Genomic DNA, 22,947 nt, shown 5'->3' with positions numbered 1-22,947 from the left:
CACGGTCAATTTCAATCTCTATAATGCAATATAGACAATATAGACATAGAATATAAGGTAGTCCTCTACTTATTGGTTAACCAGTTGCTTAACAACTGTTTGAAATTACAGTAGGCCTTTAGCAGCTTGTAAAGCAATTATGACTATTGTGGAATGTTTGCCACCATTCCCCAATCACGGGATCATGTTTCAGATACCTTGCAAATGGCTCACGTTTATAACTGCTTGCAGTGTCCTATGGTCATATGACTGTGATTTGCAGCTTTTTCTTACTGATTTCTGGCATTTTTGCAAGTTTCTGGCAAGAAATGTTCTTTCAGAATAATGGGCTTGCACGTATGACAGCGGCATTCATTTAATGACCACAGTGATTGCCTTAACAATCGCCATAAAAAAGGTTATAAAATTAGGCCTATCCCAGCTTATGACTGCAATCACTTACAACTGAAAATCTGGTCCCAATTGCAGTTATAACTCAAGGACTACCTGTAATTCATTAGTATTGCTTTCTTACCTATCGTTTTCTTCACAAAGTTTTTTGTATTCCACCGCTACCATTTCATGTTTCTTGTTTTGCTGAATCATCTTTTCTTGCTCCACTTTGAGGCCTTTTTCCAGTTCCTCTAATTGTACTTTTTGCTGAAATAATTGACTGTATCTGTCAAGTGAATATAAAATTATAAGAACTATTCTTAAATATAAAATTGTAAAATAATTAAGTAAGTATATTCTGTTTTATTTCCTAAATCTATGTAAACAATTCTATGGCTTTCCTAATTTAGCTAGATTTAGCACAATGTAATTTACCTGTCTTCTAAATCCTTATGTTCTACTTCAAGATTCTTATGTACAGATTTAAGGTTTCCATGCTTAGAAATGAGAGATTCATATTCAGTTGCTTGCCGCTCATGAAGTTGTTCCAATTTTTCATGATCTTTGATTAGAGAATCATAAAATGATCTCAAGTCTTCCCGTTCCTTTATTATGGATTCATTTTCATTTTCTAAGGTTGATTGTTGAATCAATAGCTGTGCATTCTGGTTCATAAGTGATGTGCTTTGGGAATTAATTGCTGAATTCTCCACCTATAATGAAAAAAACATGTAATTAGCTAATGCATAACGAACTCCTTTTAATGTGTAAAAAAATGTTTTCCGTTGCCATCTTCTTTCAGCTATTTTGGCCTATCAATCTTACTAGATCCAGCTAGCATGGATCCAAATTTGAGAAGACTGAATTTTGCCAAAAGAACAATTTCGCATTAGTTTGCGCATCTAGTTTGCATTACAGAAATGATTTATAGAGGGGAAGTTAAGCCCAAGTCAACAAATATAGCAGAAGTCTGCTCAACTGGACTTCTCCATTCTCAACCCCACAAGCTTATGTCCCCCAATTACTCTGTTGGAAGAATTCTTAAAGACAGAAGGAGGACCGCAGAAGATCATTTGCAGAACTTCTGGATTTTATATTCTACAGCCCACAGAGCCATTCTGACCAAACGTGTTCCTCATATAGGAAGATCTTTGGAAAGGAAGGCATTTCCAAAATAATTGAAAAAGCCTGCTTAATTGGACTTAAACTATCAGTAAATGTAGCAGCCTCCCTGCTGCTGTCAATTAGACATTAAAAGTTAAGTAGATATTTTGCAGAAAATTAGGAAGTTATGGGGAGAAGATATCTAACAGCACCTGGAATCTTACACCCTAGATTAATTCCCTCCCAAACCATTACAAGACTGTGATATATAGGGTCTGAAAGCAGTACGAACTTGTCATATTCTGTGGAATGGAAGTATAAAGTCAGATTTCAAAGAGCAGAGCCACTCTGTATTCAGACAAGATCATTAATAAGGAAAAAGAATTGCACTGGCATAACTACAGAAAAAACATACAATCAAATGTCTCACGTTAAAAGCAAGGCTGTAATGATTAAATGTGCAAATAGTCCTTGCTTAATGTCTCTAATTGAGACTGCAACCCTGCCACAAAGCAAAACAATTGCAAAGTGGAAAATCGAGTGGTTAGGATTATGCTTTCCAGATGTAAAGTGACAAAATTAGCCACACCTCAACTTTCATTTGTCTCCTAACCATGCTTTGGAGTGCTGTAGTGCCTACTTATTGCCTTGTATGTATTGAAAGCAATGGGATGGCACTGCAGCATGAGTTTAGGAGCTGCAGGCACATGCCCCCTGCACACCAGATTGGAGAGAAATTTCAAGAGAACTGTAATCCATTTGCATAGCATGCCCACAGGTCCCAGTCCCACATTGCTGATGTGACTGCATTGCTTTCAATGTGTAAAAGAGCAAACAGCTTACTTGCAGTTTGTTTCTCTCAAATCAATCTGTTCTGAAAGGGGAGAAAAAAAGAAGAAACCATAGGTCAACACATGTACTGAGTTTAATAGTAATCACATGACTGAGGTTGCAAATAGGCTGTAAGGTTATTTTTTTCAGCACCATTGTAACTTTGGTCACTGAATGAATGGTCAGTAAGCAAGGACTACCTGTACATTGTGAATGGAGAAAATATTTATATATGAAAACAGAACCTGAAGTTTCGCATTTTGAGTTTGCAGGGTTGTATTTTGCTCCTGTAAGGAAACAGTCTGTTTTTGAAGTGCTATTATCTGAGATTGCAAATTATTATTCTGTGTTTCAAGTTGCTTTAGCTGTGTTTTCAGGGCTTGCTTCTCTGCCTGCAGAGTTGCATTCTTTAGGAATGAAAAAAAAACCATATTAAATGCATATACCTCTTCAGTAAAACAAAAAAAAATATCACTATTTTTAAATTTTTGTATCAAACATTCCAAAATGTGTGAACATTCAAAATCAGTTAGTTAAAATCACAAAATATAAGCATAACTTTAAAAAGTAATATTTAAGCTAAAACCCCACATTTCAATTTATAACTATAGAGGCATAGTTAAACAACACAATATATGATTGAGAGCCAGTGATTTAGGAATCAGGGTAGAAACTGGGAAATCATGAGTTCTAGTCCCAGCTTAGGCACAAAACCAGTTGGGCTGACCATGAGTGATTCACTTTTTCTTAATCTTAGGAAGGAAGGGAATGGCAAACCACTTCGGAAAAACTTTGCCAGAAAATTGCAGGGACTTGTCCGGAAAGTCTCTGAAAATCAGACATAATTGAATGGAGGGAAACTAATCAATGAGAGAACCAACCTAGAACTAAGGATAAATTTCTTGATAATTGTAACAATTTATTAGTGGAATGACTTGCCTCCAGAAGTTGTGAGCGCTACAACACTGGAGGTTTTTAAGAAGAGATTGGGCAACCATTTGCCTGAAATGGTGTAGGGTCTCCTGCTTGAGCAAGGATTTAAACTAGAAGACCTCTAAGGTCCCTTCCAACTCTGTTATTCTAGAAGAAGAAAAAAGTGCAGAAATGTTGCCAAGGCTGGAACTGCAACCAGCCTGTTCCAGCCTTGGCAACAGTTTTGCAGTCTATTTTTCTGGCCAGCAGAGCTTCTCTGGATCAGAACAAGATGAAGAAATCGTATGCTCCATAAGGCTGCTTCTCACTAGGAGGCTTGTAGAACCCAGACAAAATCTGCAGCAACCTCATGAGTAAAGAATGTTGGGAGAATAGAAAGAAGTCTCAGTAGAGCCTTTAATTGACACAGAGTCTGCCCAAATGCCACTTTCTAAAGCACTTTGGACTATAATTTCTTAAAGGCTATAAGTGATCTTTGAAGCACCACTTTTATTGAACCACACGGTGAACGTCTGTATGGCCAGTGGTGCAACTAACATGTGTGTGTGTGTGTGTGTGTGTGTGTGTGTGTGTGTGTGTGTCTGTGTAGAAACTATAAGAATTTAAAAATTAATTTGCAGCATAAAGCAAAATTAGGGGAAACGTTGCAATTATTTTTGTTTTAAATGGACAAAGAAATCAGAAGTGTTTTGATGGACTTTGTTTATATAGCACTAGGTTCCTTTAAATTAATACTACATACTTCCATGGAGAAGTATGCTTGGGTTCTCCTAAAATGATTGATGGACTCTTTTAAAGACAAAGAAGGATGATTGTGAAAGGGCATGGACTGCAGTATTCAGAAGGAAGAAAAAATAAATTTCTTCTTTTTATGATTCTTCATTTTGGACTATAAACTATGATAAAATGGCTACTACTAACAAAAGAAGGGAAGGAAAGAATTGTTGATTGACCAATCTGCTGGGATAGCATCTGAGAATTTACAAAGAATAATCAAGAAATGCGAAAGGCTGTAAAATAGAGGAAAGACTGGTGAATTTTGACAAAAAAATTCAGAGAAACACATACTGCTTATGCAGTAGCCAAAAGGAAAGTGGAAGAACAGGCGGGAACCATGCTTGGGCCATGCACACTACAGGCCTGTGTCTAACTAAAAACAAATTAAACAAAGCCCACACAGTCCTAGAATATTCTAACATATAGTCTGTACAAACATATCACCTATGTAAAATCCACAAAAACCATGAAATGTTTAACAGTTTCTAGTAAAGCAAATGATATACTTACATTTCTTTCAACTTCAATTAATCTATCTTTAACCTTCAAAAGTTCTCTAGTAGTTTCCTGATTATCTCTTTCCCATTTAGTGACAGGCTGACTTTCTTCATCAAGTTTTGAAGAATAACTCTGTACCATCTTCTCTTCCTCTTGTCTTTGCTTGAGAGCTTCATAATTCTTTTTCACCTAAAGATAAATTAGGTCAAATTTTAATATAGGAATTCATTATTTATTTATTACATTTCTAGTCTATTTTCCCTCAAAAATATATACTTTAACATAACTATTATTTTGTTTTTTATTTAAAGACAGTAATAAGTAAAATATGAAATATAGATGTTTAATGTGAAAGACAACTGATATTACTAGGTAATGTTTGTTAAAACAAATAGAAATGTAAAAGATTGTTATTAATATTAATGGCAGAGCTGTACTTGAATAGAATTATTATTCCATTTACTATTGTTATACATATACACACAGATATATATACGTGTATGGTGTTCAGCTTTGTTCGGGTATTTTTCCACGTCATTATAGTTGTGCTTTTAAAGTTGTAGCAACGTTTTGGCAGAATCTCATCTGCCATCATCAGACTTCTGTATTGTGTTCGTCTGACGAACACAGACGAACACAATACAGAAGCCTGATGATGGCAGATGAGATTCTGCCGAAACGTTGCTACAACTTTAAAAGCACAACTATAATGACGTGGGAAAATACCCGAACAAAGCTGAATAACATACATGTAAGTACCCGCGAAAACTTAAGAAAACAGATATATATACATATATACTTTTTTTCCTTTAACAATTTAGTGTGTATTTTTAAGGGAATGTACCAAGCAGAATTCAACTGAAAATAGGTACCTGTTATAAAATAGAGGTTAGAAAATGAATGTTATAACTGTAATGGTATAACTTAAATTTTTAAACAAGATTTGAAAAAAGATACAAAGGTGTTACACTCCAGTCTAGTAATTACAAGAGAAAATTTGTTTTATGAGAAAAGATAATATGAAATTGTAAACAGGACAGACAAAAGTATAAAAACATTGATTAGAAAGATTTTAAAAATTAGAAAAAGATATGTAATTGAATTAAGAAAGGAATGAGATAATTTAAAATAAGGCTATAGGAAGTAAAGAAAGGGAAAAGCTATTGAAAAAATTCCAAAAAAGTTATAAGATATGGATTAGAATGTATAAGATAAATATGTATTGAGTTTATGTCTGTATGGAGAAGTGATAACCCAGGGGCACACTGCTCTCAAAAAAAAGAAATTTTATTTGTATTTGTATGTTTTGTGAAAACTTAAATAAAACTTTTATTAAATATATATATATATATACTTTAACTTCATAAAAACCAGTTGAAGGTTAGGTTGTAAGTCAGGGTAAACTGATAGAATGGAGACTTGAACCTAGGTCTCCCCAGTTCTAGTCCAATAATGTGGTGACTGTTAAGGCAACTGGACAATTATTGTCTTTAAGATTTAACACTTCTTGTCACTACTTATTGTTGCAGAAACTACTGTATGCAAAAATTTAATATCAAGATTTTTTCTAATGATTGTATGGTTAATTATTCCATTATTTCATGTATGATTCAAGTACCATACAGACCAATGCATGTTCAGACTACAATCCTATACCCACAATTTGGAGTAAGCCCTACTGAACAGAGATAGAGTTTAGCTTCCAAGCACTCAAAAGAACAATACACTTAAATATTCTTATGACTCAATAACTTTTAAACAATATTTTAAATGATCTTATCTTTTCTATAAAATTCAAGAATCAATATTAATACAAATAGAAATAGTACGATGCAAAAATTAATACTACCCATCATTTTTAGAGTAATTGGCAGTCAATCTGGAAGAGAGGCAGAAAGAGTATAGTAAAAGGCATTCTAGCGAGCTAAGACTTAACAGTTATTCCCTCTCTTTCCTATTCTGAAAAAAGGGAACAGTTTAACAGTGGAAAAGTATAGGTTGTGAAAACTGTACTTTTAACAACTGTTCTGCTTTCAAATTTACAGTGTTTGTAAATAGTAGACATTTTTAATTTATGGATTTGAAGTTTAATAAGTGTAAACTTTTCATGAACTTAAAAATAAATTGCAGGTATTATATCATAAGGCAGATGGAACATGTTTTAACTTACTATCTTAAGCTCTTGACGCAGCTGTCGATTTAGATTTGTTGATTCTTCTAATCGAGCTTCCAAAGCAGCAATTTTTTCTTCTTTTATTTCAAGTGATTTCTTCAGTGTGGACTCTAACCTTGACTCCAAAAGTTTGTATTTACTGTTTAATGAAACAATTTTAATGAAGTTCTCATTATCAGTAATTCACTTTAAATAATTCATAACCTTTATGTCAACTTAATGAATTTGAAAATGGTAAACTGATAGTTTTGGAATATTTATCTATGTGAGAAAAAAACAGTTCCCAATGTCAAGAGTGTGCATATGTTCAAAGCTAGACCTGAATCTCGTTGGGCCAAGATTTTTTTAGGCATAGTCCCAATGTTATAGACATATACCTATTTTCATATTTCTTCCACAGGGGTGCTGCTTTTAATCTGTTCTGGTTTTAATACTTTGGCCTTTTTTGTACTATATTTTGTATTACAGTTTGATTACTGTTTGATTACTATTGTTTTATGACATTAACATTTTATTTGTTTGATTGTTTTGCATCTGACAGTTGTAAACTGTGAATCGTGGCTTTGAAGAGAGCATTGCAATATGTAAGTAACAGAATGCAAGTATTTGTTGGTGTATATAACAGAAATAAAAAAATGGATACATTGTAAGAATTGCAACCATGGCACAAATGTCTTATCGACCATAAAACTATTAAATGTTAGCAAATTATTTTCTATTCTCCTAAACAATACACTGTAATTACACTTGGGGGGAAACCATCTAAAATTTCATATTAGCACGGATCCTATTTAACCTGACAATATAGAACATTCAGTCTTAAATAAATTTCCTCATTCCACTTTACTCCTCTTCTGATACAATCACTGAATTTGCTTTCTTCACACTTCTCTCTGACCTAATTCTACAGTTGTTAAGATCTAAGGATGGAACAAATAACAGAAGATATATTTTAAATAGGAAAACCACTGGTATTTTCCTTGAGGCTACTTATTGAAAACTTGTTGCAAGATATAAAATATAAAGCCATTTAACTTAAGAGATAAAATATACTAAATCTCCTATGATTATTTTAATTACTGTTAATATATACCGTACAAATGTTTGTACGCCATTGTTATTACACTTGCAGATATAGCAAGCTAAGCATAATCAAAATTATTTTCAGAGGCTGTGCTTCTTCTGCCTCAAAGATATGATCTGAAAACAATTTTCTTATTACTAGACTCCAGAATCTAAATTTCTAAAACCATCACATTTTAAAAAATGTGATACATTTTTTGTAACCCTTGCACAAACACTACAAAGCAACTTCATTTCTTTATTAACGTGCAGCATTTATCATAAAAATCTTGTAAGGCAACTGAAAGAAGTGGCTATTTTCTCAGCAAGATATGTGAGCAATAGATCCTTAAAAAACCAACAGGGTAGAAATATCTTGGAGAGTTTCCATCAATTTAATCCAGAATGTCTTTTACATACTCATACCTGTCATCAGTACTCTGTTCATCATGTAAGAGACGTTCCTTGTTTAAACCTATCTTTTCAAGTTCATGTGTAAGTTTTTCTAACTCATTATTCATCTGCTGTGTCTTCAGTTTTTCATTCACTAAATCCTTAAAACAAAAGAATGGATTGAACAAATGACTATTTGTTACAAGACAACAAAAGAGACACACATTTTTAGAAAGTGATTTCTAGAAAGGTTCTTGTACAAACTCACACTTGTTTTAAATAGTACAAAATCTGTCGAATTTGCTTAGTGTAAACAAGATGGATACAGAAAAGAGATAACTATCTTTCAAACCACATTCAACTCTCTCTCTACTATTACAGTACTACATTAAGATCTAGTTAGTAGATCAGGAGTCCCCAACCCCTGGGCCTTGGCCTATTTGGAATTGGGCTGCACAAATGGCTGGTCAGAGTGTGCATGTGTAGTCCGAAATATGTGAGCAGCCTGCCAGCAAGCACTTGTGCGTAGGCACACCAGCCTGATGCTTGTGTAAGCTGAACTGCATTTGTGCATGCCAGCCCACCGCTCATGCAGCCCAGTTCTCCCCACCACACCAAGCTGGGCTGCCAAGCCACAAAGGTTGGGGACTGCTCATCTCAGGCATGATATTCCCCTCTGAAAAAAAAATCGGGGCCAGCCAAGAGACCCCGCGCTGAGTGCCAAGAAATCACACACACAACACCAACGCTACACACCCTTCCTTTCCAGCCGGTCAGGTGTGGATCAGCTCCGGAGCTGGGCAGCCCCTTCCCTGGTGGCGGGGCCGAGGCCGCCGCCCGCTGAGCACCCACTGCTTTCCCTCGCCAGGGTCGGGCGGTGGTGTGTTGCCCTGCGCCGCGTGGCCCCCTCCTGGCAGCGTGCTTCTCGGCACGAGGCAGCTGGGTTGCCCAAGGAGCCTGGCCGGCCAGGCGAGGGGAAGGCAGCGAGGGCCCTGCCAGGCTGGGGCGGAAAACCCACTTGGCAAGGGACCGGGGAAGCCTGCAGGCAGAGGACCAAGCACGCTGGGAGGCAGAGATTCGGCCGAGGCCATCAGACGGAGAGACGGCTGGTCTGCTCCAGTGCCGCTGCTGCCGTTGCAAAGAGCCGCCGCGGCTCTTCCTTTTTGCCTTTCCCTTCCCAAGGCAACGCAGGATTGGAGCCGCGCGGAGCCGTGCCGGTGGTAGCAACTCCTGACTCAGGGGGCCTCTGAGGGGAGGGAAAGGAGGAGAAGGGGGGAGGGGGGGGCGATTCCCCCAAAAATCGGAATTCCGATTTTAATCAGAAGAATACCATGTCTGTCATCTAAACTATTCCTATGCTAAATAATTGTTTTCTAGTTTTCCTTATACTGTATTCCTATACGTTCCTTTAAAATAAAAACCTACTTCATGTTTTCAAATAATCCAAACTTCTTTATACTTTATTCTTTATAGAGAATTCCAAGTGAAATCAGCTTATGTTAGATAGAACTAACTTTAAAAAAAAAAAAACTTCTTTCAAATGGAGTCAAGGGATATTGCAGTAGTATCCTCTTCACTTTGGAAGGACAGTTACTGAAGCTGAAGCTCAAATATTTTGGCCACCTAAGGAGAAGCAAGGACTCTTATCATGAAAAGACCGTGATATTGGGAAAGACTGTAGGCAAAAAGAGAAGGGGATAGCAGAGGATGAAGTGATTAGATAGAGTCACTGAAGCAATGAATATGAATTTGGGAAAACACTGAGAGACAATTGGGGGGCATGCTGGCAAGTTATGGTCCATAGGGTGGTAAAGAGTCTGGCTCAACTTAGCAACCGAACAACAAAAAAAATCCTGTTCGCCATGGACAAACAAATCACCTGTATGGTTTTCTAATAGCAATGAGTTTTAATTCATTACGTTGTTTAAAAAAACTGACTCCATTATTTCTTTTTATTAAGCACAGCAAGATAATGTTTGATTGATTAGTCTCACAATTAAGTGAGACTAAGCTTTTGTGTAATGTCAATCAGAACAGATTACAGTGCAATTTTCACTGTTTCTACTGTTGTTTTAGAGCACAATAGCTGTGACTTCAGAATAAAACAAAGTTGCATACCCTCTTTGTCAATTAACTAAGTGCACAATGTTAGGAAACAATAAGAAACCTGAAAAGCAAGGAGGAAACTATTATTTAATTTTGAAGGGAGACAACTTATATATGTCACAAAAGAGCCTTAGAGAAAGTTATTGCTATATGAAAGAAATATAGTTAAGTGTCAATTTATTCCATTAAAAAAATCCTTTCAAGAAATGCCCAATAGCAATTAGCAGCTATGGTGTGGAAAGAACTAAAGTACAAATACTCACAGAATTGACACATCTAACTAAAAAATAAATACATAAAATTATTCTAAAGAGCTTTTAACATTAAGTCTAAATGAATTAAAATACAAATAATTTCAGATTAGTAAATTATTGTGGAAATAATGTTGATATATAACTAACACATCACAGCTACATTCCTCTTTACAACAAGAGCATATTATGCAATAATGAACATTAATTACCTCACGTAATGTTACAAGTGTTTTTTTGTCAATGGTAGCTCTTTTTACAAGCTCTTTATTTTCCTTTTCTGCTTCTTTTAGACGAATAGATGCTTCTTTACATAAACCAATTTCTTTAAAGAGTGATTTGTTCTCTTTTTCCAGGTGACCTATTTTCACATTATTTTCTTCTAGTGTGCTATCCATAACATCTGCTTGCTGCCTGAGCCTTTTATTCTCTTTCTCTAGCTGTTTCTTATCTTTTTCTAGTTGGGTAGTTTCTTGCTCCAAAAGTTTATTCTCTTTTTCTAATTTTTCTAAACGTTTACTGGAGATTTTGAGTTCCTCAAGATTTTTTTGCAGGGTCTGATTTTCTGACTCCAGTTCTTGTAATTCACTTTCTAGATGTTGAATCTTTTTGTTATTGTTTTCTAGGGTTTTCTGCAACCTTTGATTTTCTGTATCCAAGCCTTGATAACTCACTTCTAAACGTTCTGTCTTTTTAAAGGATGCTTTCATAAGATCCAGGCTCTTCTGTAGCTGGCCTTTCTCACTTTCCAGTTCTTTATTTTCCAGTTCTAACTGAGCCATCTTGATGTTGGTACTCTTCAAAGATTCAACAGATCTTCTGAGTTCTAAGTTTTCTTCATCAAGTTGTGCATTCTCTTTCTCTAAGGACTCTAATTGAAAGCTGAGATTTTTCAGACTATCTAAAGTCTTTTTCAGCTTTCTGTTTTCAACATCTAGACTGGAATTCTCTTGTTCTAAAGAATCAATTTTTTCACATGTAATTTTTAAATTAGTAATTCTTTTCTGTAATAGTTCATTTTCTTTTTCAAGATGATGAACTTCTTTCTCCAGCTCATCCATTCTTTCTCCCCTTTCTTTATAATGTTCTAACTCTTTTTTCATTTGCTTCTTTTCAAATTCTATTTTACTCAGTTTGCTGCTTGTCTCTTTGATAGATTCATGGAGAATTTTATTTTCCTTCTCAATATCTTTTACTCTTGCTTCAGCACTGATTTGTGAACGCTGTCGAAGTGAAGTTACAGTTTGATTCAAGTGTTCGATTTCCTGTTCCAGGATTTTAATCTAATTCATTGAAATGAAAAATACAAGTTTAAATCAGCTATGGGTATTTTGTATTTAGATAATATAAGAGTTCTAAGAGTTAAGATTTGAAAAGATGCATTTTACAGTCTAAATTATAAGACTAAGTTTTGGCCTGCTGATATATTATTTTATCGCCCTATACCTACTTCAATCCAAACATCTCATTTTCAAATCTGTAGAGGGCAAGCATTTCAAGAAACTAGTGGATTTGTTCCTTTAGCATTTTTCAGTGTAATCAACAGGAAAGTTTCCCTTTCATAAAGAATGAATATCAGACAGCTAAAACAATGGAAGGAGGACTTTTTTGATCAAAGACTGAGTTTGGTTTACTCTTTAACTCTTTACACTTTAGCAGAAAAGAAAAAAAGAATGTATCTGAATAGAAACATTAGGCAAATACAGTTAATTATGTCATCAACTCAAATTATTTCTTGAATTAGTCAAGAAAAAAGGCTTGAACTATTCTCTTTGAAGGAAAACACAACAGTTACACACTTTAGGGATAGTGAGCAAATTTTCTGGACAGATTGCCTCCCACTTTAGAACAAATTTAATCATTTGTTTCTTCAAAGAATATACATGTATTCTAGTTAATCTGATATCAACAAGAAGGGTTGCCAGCTCACTGAAAGGCTAATCATTAATTCATATGGTTTCTGTCTCCTGCATTCCTGTATATTGTATGGAAAAGGCTAGTTCTCAGGAAGCTGACATTTGGGATTTAAACACAAAGACATATAAATAATAAAAAGAAATTAAAACTATTCATATAAAAACCATATGAATTTTTAGTTTTCTAGTAGGAAAACTAGATCAATATTCACTTATTTTATATAATATTCTAAAATATATAATTAATATTGCTTATAGAAATCTAAGACCAATGAAATATCTGCTGATTTCTTGAAAATTATAGTATACAGGATTGAAGTGCAACAGCTAGTGGTATTTATAATCTGAAGCTCTCTCAAATTATTTTAAGGATTTTTTTTTAATATGAAAGAAATCTCAAGATTCTAATCATTCATGACATTTCAGAATTGAGTTTACCATAATCTTAGAAAATTTTGCAATATTGTGAGACTTGGAGGATAATATTTGTTTTTGTTCTTAAATTCTGAAAATACAGAATGGTGTTGATTGCCGATATTATACAGAAAAGAAGCTGTACAAAAATCATTCTCTTCTACTTATGGCAGTTTTTTTTTAGATTAAGAACATTTAATCAAAACACCAGTGAATATAATCCTTATTATTTAAATGCAGAAACCACAATAAAACAAGTATCTATGTATATTACCTGTCTTTCTGAATTTTCTCTCAAAGTTTCGATCGTTTTTTCAAGCTGTGCTTTCTCTTTCATAAGATCTTTGCAAAGATTCTGACTACTCTGATGACTCTGTTTCTCTTCAGTAAATTCATTCTTAAGTCCTTCCAGCTGTAGGGATATTCATCAAATGTAAATTTTGATTTAATAAAATGCAGGTGTATATGCTTTTTGAAGGAACAGATTAAATAACATTTTCCTATATCAAAAGCCTATCAGAAATGAAATTTTAATAAAAGAAAAACTGCATCTAAGATTTTGTGCCATAGGTTATTTCTTCTTCAAGGAGTCCTCCAACAGAAAGTACCAAATATTTCAATATATACTACTTAAAAAAACATACACATAAAGGGTTACTTTACATAAAATATTTTGTATTTTTATTATCACATTAAAATTTGATATAGGAAAAAAAGCAAATATGCTTATATTTGTTTTTCTGCTTCAAAATTATACTTTTTTCCATGAGATGTAGAAAAAAGATTAAATTACATTAAAAAGAAAACTTTAAAGAGAGAGATTAGGACAATAGGACCAGGGCTACAATGCCCACAAGGATTAAAAATCGACGATTGGGGCTTTATTTATCAATATCTCACTTTTAATTTCTCTCTCATTTACCTTGCGGCCTTTTTAGTATTCAGTCCTTATAAATGTCTAGCACAACAAATATTCGCAGATTCTGTTATTTACCTTCACTTTCATTCATTCACCTGCCCACCCCATGTGTTCTCTTCCTTCTCTATTTCCTCTCCAAAATTACATATTAACAGAAAGTCCTAATGAATGCCATTTGCTTACAAAAAAAAATCTATACTAACCCCCCACCCTAAAATGAAATATTATTCCACTAAAACATCTAATAAAATTGACCAGATTTCTCCTGACTAGAATATTGTTATGCACAATGAAATAAACAGAAATGGGTAGATGCAGTTAAGTTTATAGTAGCAGCACTGTTCTTTTGATATATTGATAAAAGCTAAATTTATAAAATATCATTTGTATATAACATCTTTCTCACAGAATCATAAAATAGCTGATACCTTTTTACTTAGCCTTTGATTTTCTCTTTCCATTTTCATTAGTTTCGAGTTATTGCCTTCCAGAGAACCCATTGCATTTTGTAATTCTTCTACTGTTTTTAATAAAGTTTGGTTTTCCATTTCTAGTTTTAATAATCTACTAGATGTTAGTTCATTCACTTCATGACCAAGTGACTTCTGTGGCACTGTTGAGTTAAAATGGAAAGTAAAAAGGATAAATTGACCTTCTGTTATCTAAACTATTTCTAATATATAATTAGAAAAGGACACAACTGTATAAAGAAAAGAACAGAACTTCAGCTACTGTTTTTTTTTGAAAAACAAACATAAATACTAAACCTAAATAATTACTTTAATAAACATTTTCCCAACCTGAAATTAAATCTCATTAGTACGGACCAAGCATCACAACTTTTTATTAATAAAAATATAATTATGAAGATTACCCTGAATCATAAATATTAATATAAGACAATCTACTGATAGTCTGAAGTCTGAAGCTGCAAGTTTATACAAAATCAAGAATTCGCAGAATTTTGCTTAAATCTAAGAGTTATTTGTGTAGTAAAATATATGAATTATTCTACTCTTAAAACATGACAACATGGAGGTCAAAATATATACAGTAAAAATTAGAGCCAATTTGAGACATTTCTCATTTTTTGATAATGCACTATTTTCAAAAATAACTTTACAACATAAACAAGATCAATAATGTACAATTGGATGCTTCATTTAATTTGCTGTGAGATTGGCTACATCTACCTTCTTGGATGTATTCCACATTTGAAAAAATATTGTTTAGAGGTATTTGCTCAAGATAGAGACAGATATAAAAATTGAAAATAATAAATAAAATAAAAATGCTAATAACAACTAAAACTAGCAAGTAGCAAGTATTCCTTGGAATGAACCAGTCTGGATAGCTATGCATTTGGGTCCCCTGAAAGAAAACTGACAAATATATGAACCAGTCTTTAAAGAATCTGAATGTTAAACTCCACATATACTATCTGGACAACAAATAAGTATAACTTTATCTACCTTCACAAATTTCTGATGATCTGTTTATCTGTTCAAGTTCCCAGCCCAAATGTAGTGATTCATCCATACTTTGCTTCTGGGCCATTTCTAGTGACATATTTTCTTCCATAAGTTCCTCAATTTTCTTCCGATCCATATCACGTTCCTTAAACATAGTTTCATATAAATTTTCTTTAAAACCTCCTCTCTTCTACTTTATTAATGAAACTACATTAAGTTATCAGCAGCACAAAAACAACATACTAATTAAATCAAATGCATACATACAAAGCTTATACAGATAGTCCTCAACTTAAGACTACAATGGAGCCCAACATTTCTGTTGTTCAGTGAGACATGTGTTAATTGTGTTTTGCCCCATTTTACGACCTTACTTTCCAAAGTTGTTAAGTGAATCACTGCAGTTGTTAATTTAGTAACATGGTTTTTAAGTAAATCTGGTTTCCCCATTAATTTTGCTTGTCAGAAGGTCAATAACAAAACCTCAGAAACTGGCGATGGTCTGGATAGATGGGCACATGGAGGTAAGCCTCCATCAGGTCTACCGAAGTCAAAAAGTCTCCCTCCTGAATTCCCACGAAAATTGAATGGAGGGAGTGCATCTTGAATCTTCTGTGTATCAGATGCCTGTTGAGCCCCTTTAGGTTGAGAATTGCTCGCCACCCCCACCCCCTGAGGCCTTTGGGATGACAAACAAAATTGAATAAAACTCTGGTCCCCTTGGTGCCCTGGAACCGGTTGGATGGCATGGATATCCAGCAAATGCTGGATTGCTGATTCCATGAGGGCCTTCTCATTGCCAAGTCCCTGGAGACGGGGTAGCACATAAAGGGTCCTGGGGGAAGAAGAGAAATTCCAAGGAAGTTTTAAAAAGGAAAATTAAAAAGCGTGAAAATAAAAAGGGTGTGAAAAACAAAAGGTGGCTGAGCCAACAAAGCTGGACAGCTGTCAAACCTTTCTGCAAATCTAAACGACAAAGAGAATCCAGGGAGTAGAATAATTCTTCAACAAACTCAAATAATTCAGAGCCCTTTTAGGGTGGTCTGAATGAGTTGAGACCGAGAATTGGGGACTGTTACCGGGGGGCAGAGGGGCATGTCCTCAGAATTCAACTCGATCTGTAGAGAAACGAGGCTGAAGACTACCCAGCCTGGATTCTCCCGTTGACTCAATGGAGAATTAGAAGAGTGGTTTTTAAACTTTCTATTTGCTATTTGAAAAGAACAATTATTTTGAAAGAAGCCACTAAAGTTACTTTCTCAATCATTTTTTTCAGTCTTAGAGTCATTAAATGCCGTTTTATTTTATTTTTTTCTGCAGGCAGTCCTTGACAGCAATTGGACCAAACATCCATCATTCAGTGATGCAGTCATAAAGTGTGACATCTCATGATTGCATTACTTAGCAACAGCAATCCAGTAGTCCCAATTGTCATTGTAGCCCCAGGACCACGTGGTATTAGTTCTTCAGCAGGAAGGGGCGAGAGTCCCAAGTAATCAGACCAGCAAGAGCTGCAGCTGAGTGTAGCAGGGCAGTGCAAATGGGCAGGGCTATACAGCAGGGGCAGAGGCAAAAGTGCTGTGGGATTATACTGGGTGCAGGGTCTCCAAAGCACAAGAGGGGAAAAAAAGTGAAAAAGTGGCAAATGGCAGGAAGTATCAGAAATCACAATCATGTCACTGCAGTTCGCTACAGCATTTTAATCACAAGCTGGACACTGAGTGACTGGATCATGATCACATGATTATAAGGGATGTGACAGTTGGAACTCTGAAAAACCAGTCACAAATCCTTCTCATTCAGTGGCACTGTAACTTTGGTCGCTGAACAAATGATTATAACCTCAGTACTATCTATATCATATTTTCATTTAATAAAGGTTGGCTTTTTAATGATTTTTTTTTAAAGATACAGCTGTAAAACTAACAATAAAAACATTAATATGATGTATAAATTACTGCATATAAATGAAGTCATATGAATGATTATTTTCCTCCTTTGGTAATTATACTTTTAAACATAAATATTATTTAATTTTAATTATATAAACATTAAATAATCAAGCAGGTTACAATATGTCGTTTATTTAAGATAAAAACACACCAAAAAAGCTATGAGCAGGCAAAATAAGCAGATTCATAATATTCCTCTCATTTAGTAAGTGAATATGTGGACTTCTTCGGGTAATATCCACTCATTCAGCATTTTTTGAATTGACCATGGCACTGAACAAAGCCAACCTACAACAAATCTTTTAACTGTGACTGTTGCAGAATTCCTGCAGTCATGTGGTTGCCATTCAGGTGGTTGACAACTAGGTCACAATTACAAATTCACAGCATACCACAATCTTGTGATCACCATTTGCAACTTTTACTTCTGGCTTCCAACAAGCAAAATCAATGGGGAAACCAGCAGGAAGTCACAGGACCACGGAGCACTGCAATTGCACAAGATTGGCTAACAATAACAACCCAAACTGTGGGAACTGCTATCATAAGTTGGTGCAGTAAATGATGGCATGTGTTATGATCCCATTGCTTAGTGATGGAGTTCCCAGTCCCAAATACCATTGGCAATTGAAGACAAGCTGTAATTTTGTTCTTAAAAAATTACTTTTTCTATCCCATCCTGTATGCTCACCATCTCCATATCGTGGAGTTTAGCTTTTAATTGCAGATTCTCCTTTTCCAATTCATGCAATTTATCAGAACGGGCTCGGGTTCCTTCTAACTGATCTTCCAACATTGTCTTTGTTTCCAGTAATACTTGATTATCCTCTTTTAGCTCCTACAGTAATAAGTGAGAAATATGTGAGAAACTGACAATAAAATAAGAAACAGTTTAAAAAAAATTAAAACAGCACACACCAAACAAAATGGTGCTATATTTTACATAAATCAATGTAACTATTTAAGAAAAATACATGTGACAGAATAAAATACTAAGCACATAATTCTAAATCTGGAGGCAAAACTAATCCAATACTTTTTGGATTTTAGAGAACCATATTTAAAAATTGAAAAGTTCCCACAAGTAAATAAATGAATAAGAAAATGTAGAAAGTAATTGATAATAACTATAGAACATGAATATTAACATTAGCTTTTGAAATCTGATTTATAGTTGACCTCTGGGGAAGTAATGGACTGAAAACCACAACACTTTTAGCAGAGTTGATGACTGTGGCAGAAAGTGGAGCAAGTGAATGAATTGACTTCTGGAACTCTCCAGATCAAGGGGAGAATTTGGGATTGCCCAAAGTGCTCTTACAGGTGCTCCTTGCAATAAGACTATAAAACTATGGTCTCCAGCAGGTTTTAGAGCTCTGAAAGCCAAGCGAGTCAACTTTGTCCAAGCAGTGGTTTGGAGTCTGCAAAAGGATGCTAGATTTGCCGACTTCCTATCTTAATCACCTTTACTGGAAATGGCTTGTACATAAATTCTTTTTGAATATTAAGATTCTTCATAAGGACAAGTTTCATTACACCAGTGATTTTTCTTCATTCTGCAGTGAAAGATGTTTTATGTAAATTTAAAACTTAAAGAAAACCTTTTTTATTTGGAATAAGCAGCAAAAGGGTGATTAGAATGTCAATTTTGGAATGCTTTTAAAGAGATTAAGGGACCTGGAAATACGATTTTAAACTATTTATAAGACTGCATCCTGTAGTTTGTTTAAAGTATCATTAAAATATATGAAGATTTTTAGTTTAAATGCAAGAAATCTCTTCCTGGGAAAATGTGCTGAGACAAAAGCATAAGACCTTGAAGGCTGGTTAATAGATGTCACCAGAAATAGCTAAGGATTATAAAAAGGAGAAGAGTCATTAATACAGAAAGGAGAAAAGTATTTTAACTCTGGAAGAATTCAAGAATATCTGACAACAATGTACTCAGAACTTTCTCTTTAGATTGTTTTATATAATAAAATAAGCTTAAAAGAGATAGAACAGGATACAACTGTTTTGGTTATGGATTTAAAATTAACCAGACCCAAGAATAATATGGATAGTCTTCAACATACGACCACAATTGAACCCAAAATTACTGTTCTATGTGAGATATTTGTTAAACGAACTTTGGCCCATTTTATGACTTTTCTAGCCACAGTTTGTTAAAGTGAATCACCGCACTTGTTTAAGTTACTAACTGAGTTGTTAAGTGAATCTGGCTTCCCCATTGCTAGTAAGAAGATTGCAATAGGGGATCAAATGACCCATGGACACTGCAACCATCACAAATGATTCAGTTGCCATGTGCCTGAATGTTTATCACATGCCCATGATGATGCCACAAAAAAGTGACTTGGACAAATTTCTTTGGATTTACAAAGAGATACATTATATTTATGAATGAATTCCTGAGGGAAAAAACCAGAAAGAAATCAGGTTTTAGGATAGTATCTAAAAGGTATAAACTTCAAAATCTTATGTATTAGCTTATGTTAGCTTATTTGACCAAGGTAAAATATACATTATTCTTTTTTTCTGGTATTAATAGGTTTTTCTTGATTAGCATGATGATGCTTTGAACATTTATTTATAGATAAGACATGGGAAGAAAAGTTTTTCTTCCTTTTTAAAATAAAGTAATAAGCTATAGTATTAATATTGAAAGCAGATAAAAAAGAAATGAATTAATTTGTGGGATATCATTTGAAGAATTTAAGGATTAAAAATTTTAATAAGCTTCATCTGGTAGCTCCTACTGGAGTTTTTCTTGATTAAATAATGAAGTTTTATAGACATAAACAAATAAAATATGGCAAGAATAATTTTTTGCTTCATACTTTTTGAGAAAATAACAAGGTACTGTCAGGAAGGAAATATGAAATTGTTTCATTTTTTTAAAGTTAAAATATATGCATTATTATTTCTGATAGTCCATTATTAAAACTGACTTTTTCTGATTAAAATTGAATGAAGGCTCTACCTGCTCATAGATAAAAGAACAAATATAAAATTAGACCTTTGATTGAAATATTAGAGAAGGTGTTCAGTTATTGAAAATGCTTGTACTTGTCTTAATGACGGGAGAAGCTATTTTTTCCTACATTTTTTCTGCTTTTCTTCTTTTTTACATTTTTTCTTTTTCTCCTTCCTCCTTTCTTTACTAATAGGAGGATGCATATTTTTAGACTGTAACATAAAACAAGATAAACACAAACACATAATTTAATCAAATAATACTTTGATTCATGTAAGAAACATAATCAGTAAAAAAATAAACATACATTTAACAAAAACATTTCTAATTACCTCTATTCTAGCCTTGTAGAATTCAATATCATGTAGTCTTTCTTTATATCGGCTGAGTTCACTTTCAAGCTTGTCAACCCGAATTGCCTTCTCTCTGAGAACATCAAGTTCATCCCGATACACTCTGGCAGATCGGGCATCCAAAAGTAAACTCATATTCTAGCAAATAAATTAAAATATATATTTAGTGTTTATGAAAAAGGCAACAAGGCAGAAGGCAAAAGAGAAGGCAAGAATAATATTATCTCTTTTAACATGAAATCACACAGACATTAGTGTGCATGGAAAAGGGAAACTAGTAAACATTAGCATTTATTCAGAATACAAAATCAATAAGTAGCACAATTTATATGTGGATTTGTATAAGAATTTTTCTTTCTAACAACACCATCATTGCATTCATTTTCGTAACCATCTTTTCAAGATCATTAATATTGATATGTTGAGCATTGATTTTATTTTATAGAATAAATTTTATAGAAACTCTAGGAACCCTAATTCCCACAGTCTCTGTAAGGGAGATGGGTAGTTCTTAAATATGACAAACAAATAAATAAAAATTCATACTTATGATGAAAAAAGATTGGTAGTTATTAAATATAAACAACTTATATAATGTTGAAAATTATGTTTTCCTTAAGGTATTATTCATTTAGTTATATTATCTGCTTCTTGAATTGGGCAGTTCAAATATTTAATAAATTGGAATGTTTTCTTTTAGAATTTGAATATATTTACTCTTAAAATATTATTTTAGTTCTGATAATGAGGAAAAATATAACATAGAAAAAGGGTGTTGGTACTTACCTGACACGCCCATTCTCTTTGAGCTGTGAAGAGCATCCAGTAGTGGGAGGTGCTTCAGTCTCTGCTTGTTTAGGCTGGGCTTAATTTGGAACACTCCTCCTCCTCCACGGGACTCCTCCCCAGAGTTCCCCAGTTTTGGCAAAGACGAGAGAAACAAACACCCTCGCCCTTAATACTGTAAAAAATCATTGGCTGAAACAGGATCCCAACAGACGGAAGAGGGTGGGGCTGGATGCTCTTCGCAGCTCAAAGAGAACGGGCGTGTCAGGTAAGTACCAGAGCTGCTCAGAGCATCCAGTAGTGGGACATACCAAACCTTGGTCTGTCCCACAGAAGGGACTCCGTCTGTCTTGGGATCCCCTCCTGGTCCCTGTGGACCCGTTGCAGAACCCTTCTGCCAAAGGAGGCCTTGGCTGATGCAAACACATCTATTTTATAATGCCTAATGAAAGATGATGGAGAGGCCCAGGTTGCATGACAGATGTCAGTGATTGGTGCCTGCATGGCCCATACTGCCAATGTTGCGGCACTCCTTGTTGAATGAGCTGTTATGCCCCTGGGAACCTGAATTGCTTGAATCTGATACGTTTTCGCTATTGCGGCCCATAGCCAACGGCCTATTGTGGAGGATGAGACCTTGCATCCCTGATTGTTGGGCTGAAGACACAAATAAAGCCTCCGTTTTTCTAAAGAGGCTGTGCGGTGAATATATATTCGTAACGCTCGCCTCACGTCCAGCCGATGCCATTGTCATTCCAGCCCTTGGGATGGCCTGGGACAAAAATTAGGAAGTATCAGTTCTTGTGCCCTGTGAAAGGCTGAATTAACTTTGGTTATGAACGTAGGATCAGGATGAAGGACGACCCTGTCGGAATGGAAGATGCAAAGATCTTGTCTGATCAACAAGGCTGCCAGTTCTAAAATATGACAAGCGGAAGTGATCACTACAAGAAAATCTACTTTATACGTCAGAAATTGGAGACTTGACAATTGCAAAGGCTCAAAAGGTCACTTAGTGAATGCAAGAAGGACCTTGTTAAGGCCCCAAGTGGGATAATAGTGAACCGTTGGCAGGCTTAAGTTTGTGGCTCCTCAAAAGAAACATTGTATGCGTGGATTATGGGAAAGAGATAGGAGGCCTTCATAAGTGACGACTGACACTAAGGCCGCCACTTGTCTTTTCAACGTATTAGCTGATAATCCCGTCAAGCCCCTCTTGTAAGAACTCTAGGATTTGAACCACAGATGGGATCAATTTGAGACTTGGTACATCATTTGCAGAAACTGGACCACATGACATTGTAGATGCGAGTTGTTGAGGGGCGTCTGGCAGCTTGGATTATGGTGATAACTCTGTTGGAAAACTTTTTGCTCTTCAGACAACTCCACTCAACCTCCAGACGGTCAGGTGCAACCATTGAGGGTCCGGATGTTGAAGGGGTCCTTGGGTTAACAAGACCCTGTCTGGCGGAATTCTCCATGGTGGTGATACAGATAGATTGCAGAGGTCTGCAAACCACGACTGTCTGGGCCAGTAGGGAGCTACCAGAAGCAGTTCCATCCTCTCGGCGAGCAGCTTCTGGATGACCTTGGGGATCAGTGGAAGTGGCGGGAATGCGTACAGAAGCCCCAGGGGCCAACGTTAACGGAACACATTG

The 22,947-nt window shown here is 35.0% G+C and overlaps 1 protein-coding gene across 4 annotated transcripts in view; it reads right to left on the bottom strand.

The window, feature by feature from the left end:
* Positions 1–22,947, bottom strand: part of CCDC88A (coiled-coil and HOOK domain protein 88A) — a 96,827-nt gene that overhangs the window by 36,302 nt on the left and 37,578 nt on the right. For all 4 annotated transcript variants that reach the window (XM_087930473.1, XM_026696044.2, XM_026696043.2 and 1 more), the window contains exons 10-21: positions 20,483–20,641; positions 17,865–18,011; positions 15,222–15,366; positions 14,178–14,362; positions 13,105–13,242; positions 10,713–11,783; positions 8,177–8,304; positions 6,686–6,827; positions 4,528–4,704; positions 2,553–2,714; positions 808–1,085; positions 515–658 (exon numbers count right to left, since the gene is read on the bottom strand). In XM_087930473.1, the coding sequence (XP_087786599.1) occupies positions 515–658; positions 808–1,085; positions 2,553–2,714; positions 4,528–4,704; positions 6,686–6,827; positions 8,177–8,304; positions 10,713–11,783; positions 13,105–13,242; positions 14,178–14,362; positions 15,222–15,366; positions 17,865–18,011; positions 20,483–20,641 (2,876 nt within the window). The remainder of the gene's footprint in view (positions 1–514; positions 659–807; positions 1,086–2,552; positions 2,715–4,527; positions 4,705–6,685; positions 6,828–8,176; positions 8,305–10,712; positions 11,784–13,104; positions 13,243–14,177; positions 14,363–15,221; positions 15,367–17,864; positions 18,012–20,482; positions 20,642–22,947) is intronic.

Source organism: Pseudonaja textilis, chromosome 1 (genome assembly GCF_049901715.1).
Source record: "Pseudonaja textilis isolate UNSWEBS1 chromosome 1, rPseTex1.2, whole genome shotgun sequence".
In the NCBI taxonomy this organism is placed as follows: domain Eukaryota; kingdom Metazoa; phylum Chordata; class Lepidosauria; order Squamata; family Elapidae; genus Pseudonaja; species Pseudonaja textilis.
The sequence above is the reverse complement of the archived record's forward strand: the minus strand, read 5'-3'. Positions and strand labels throughout refer to the sequence as shown.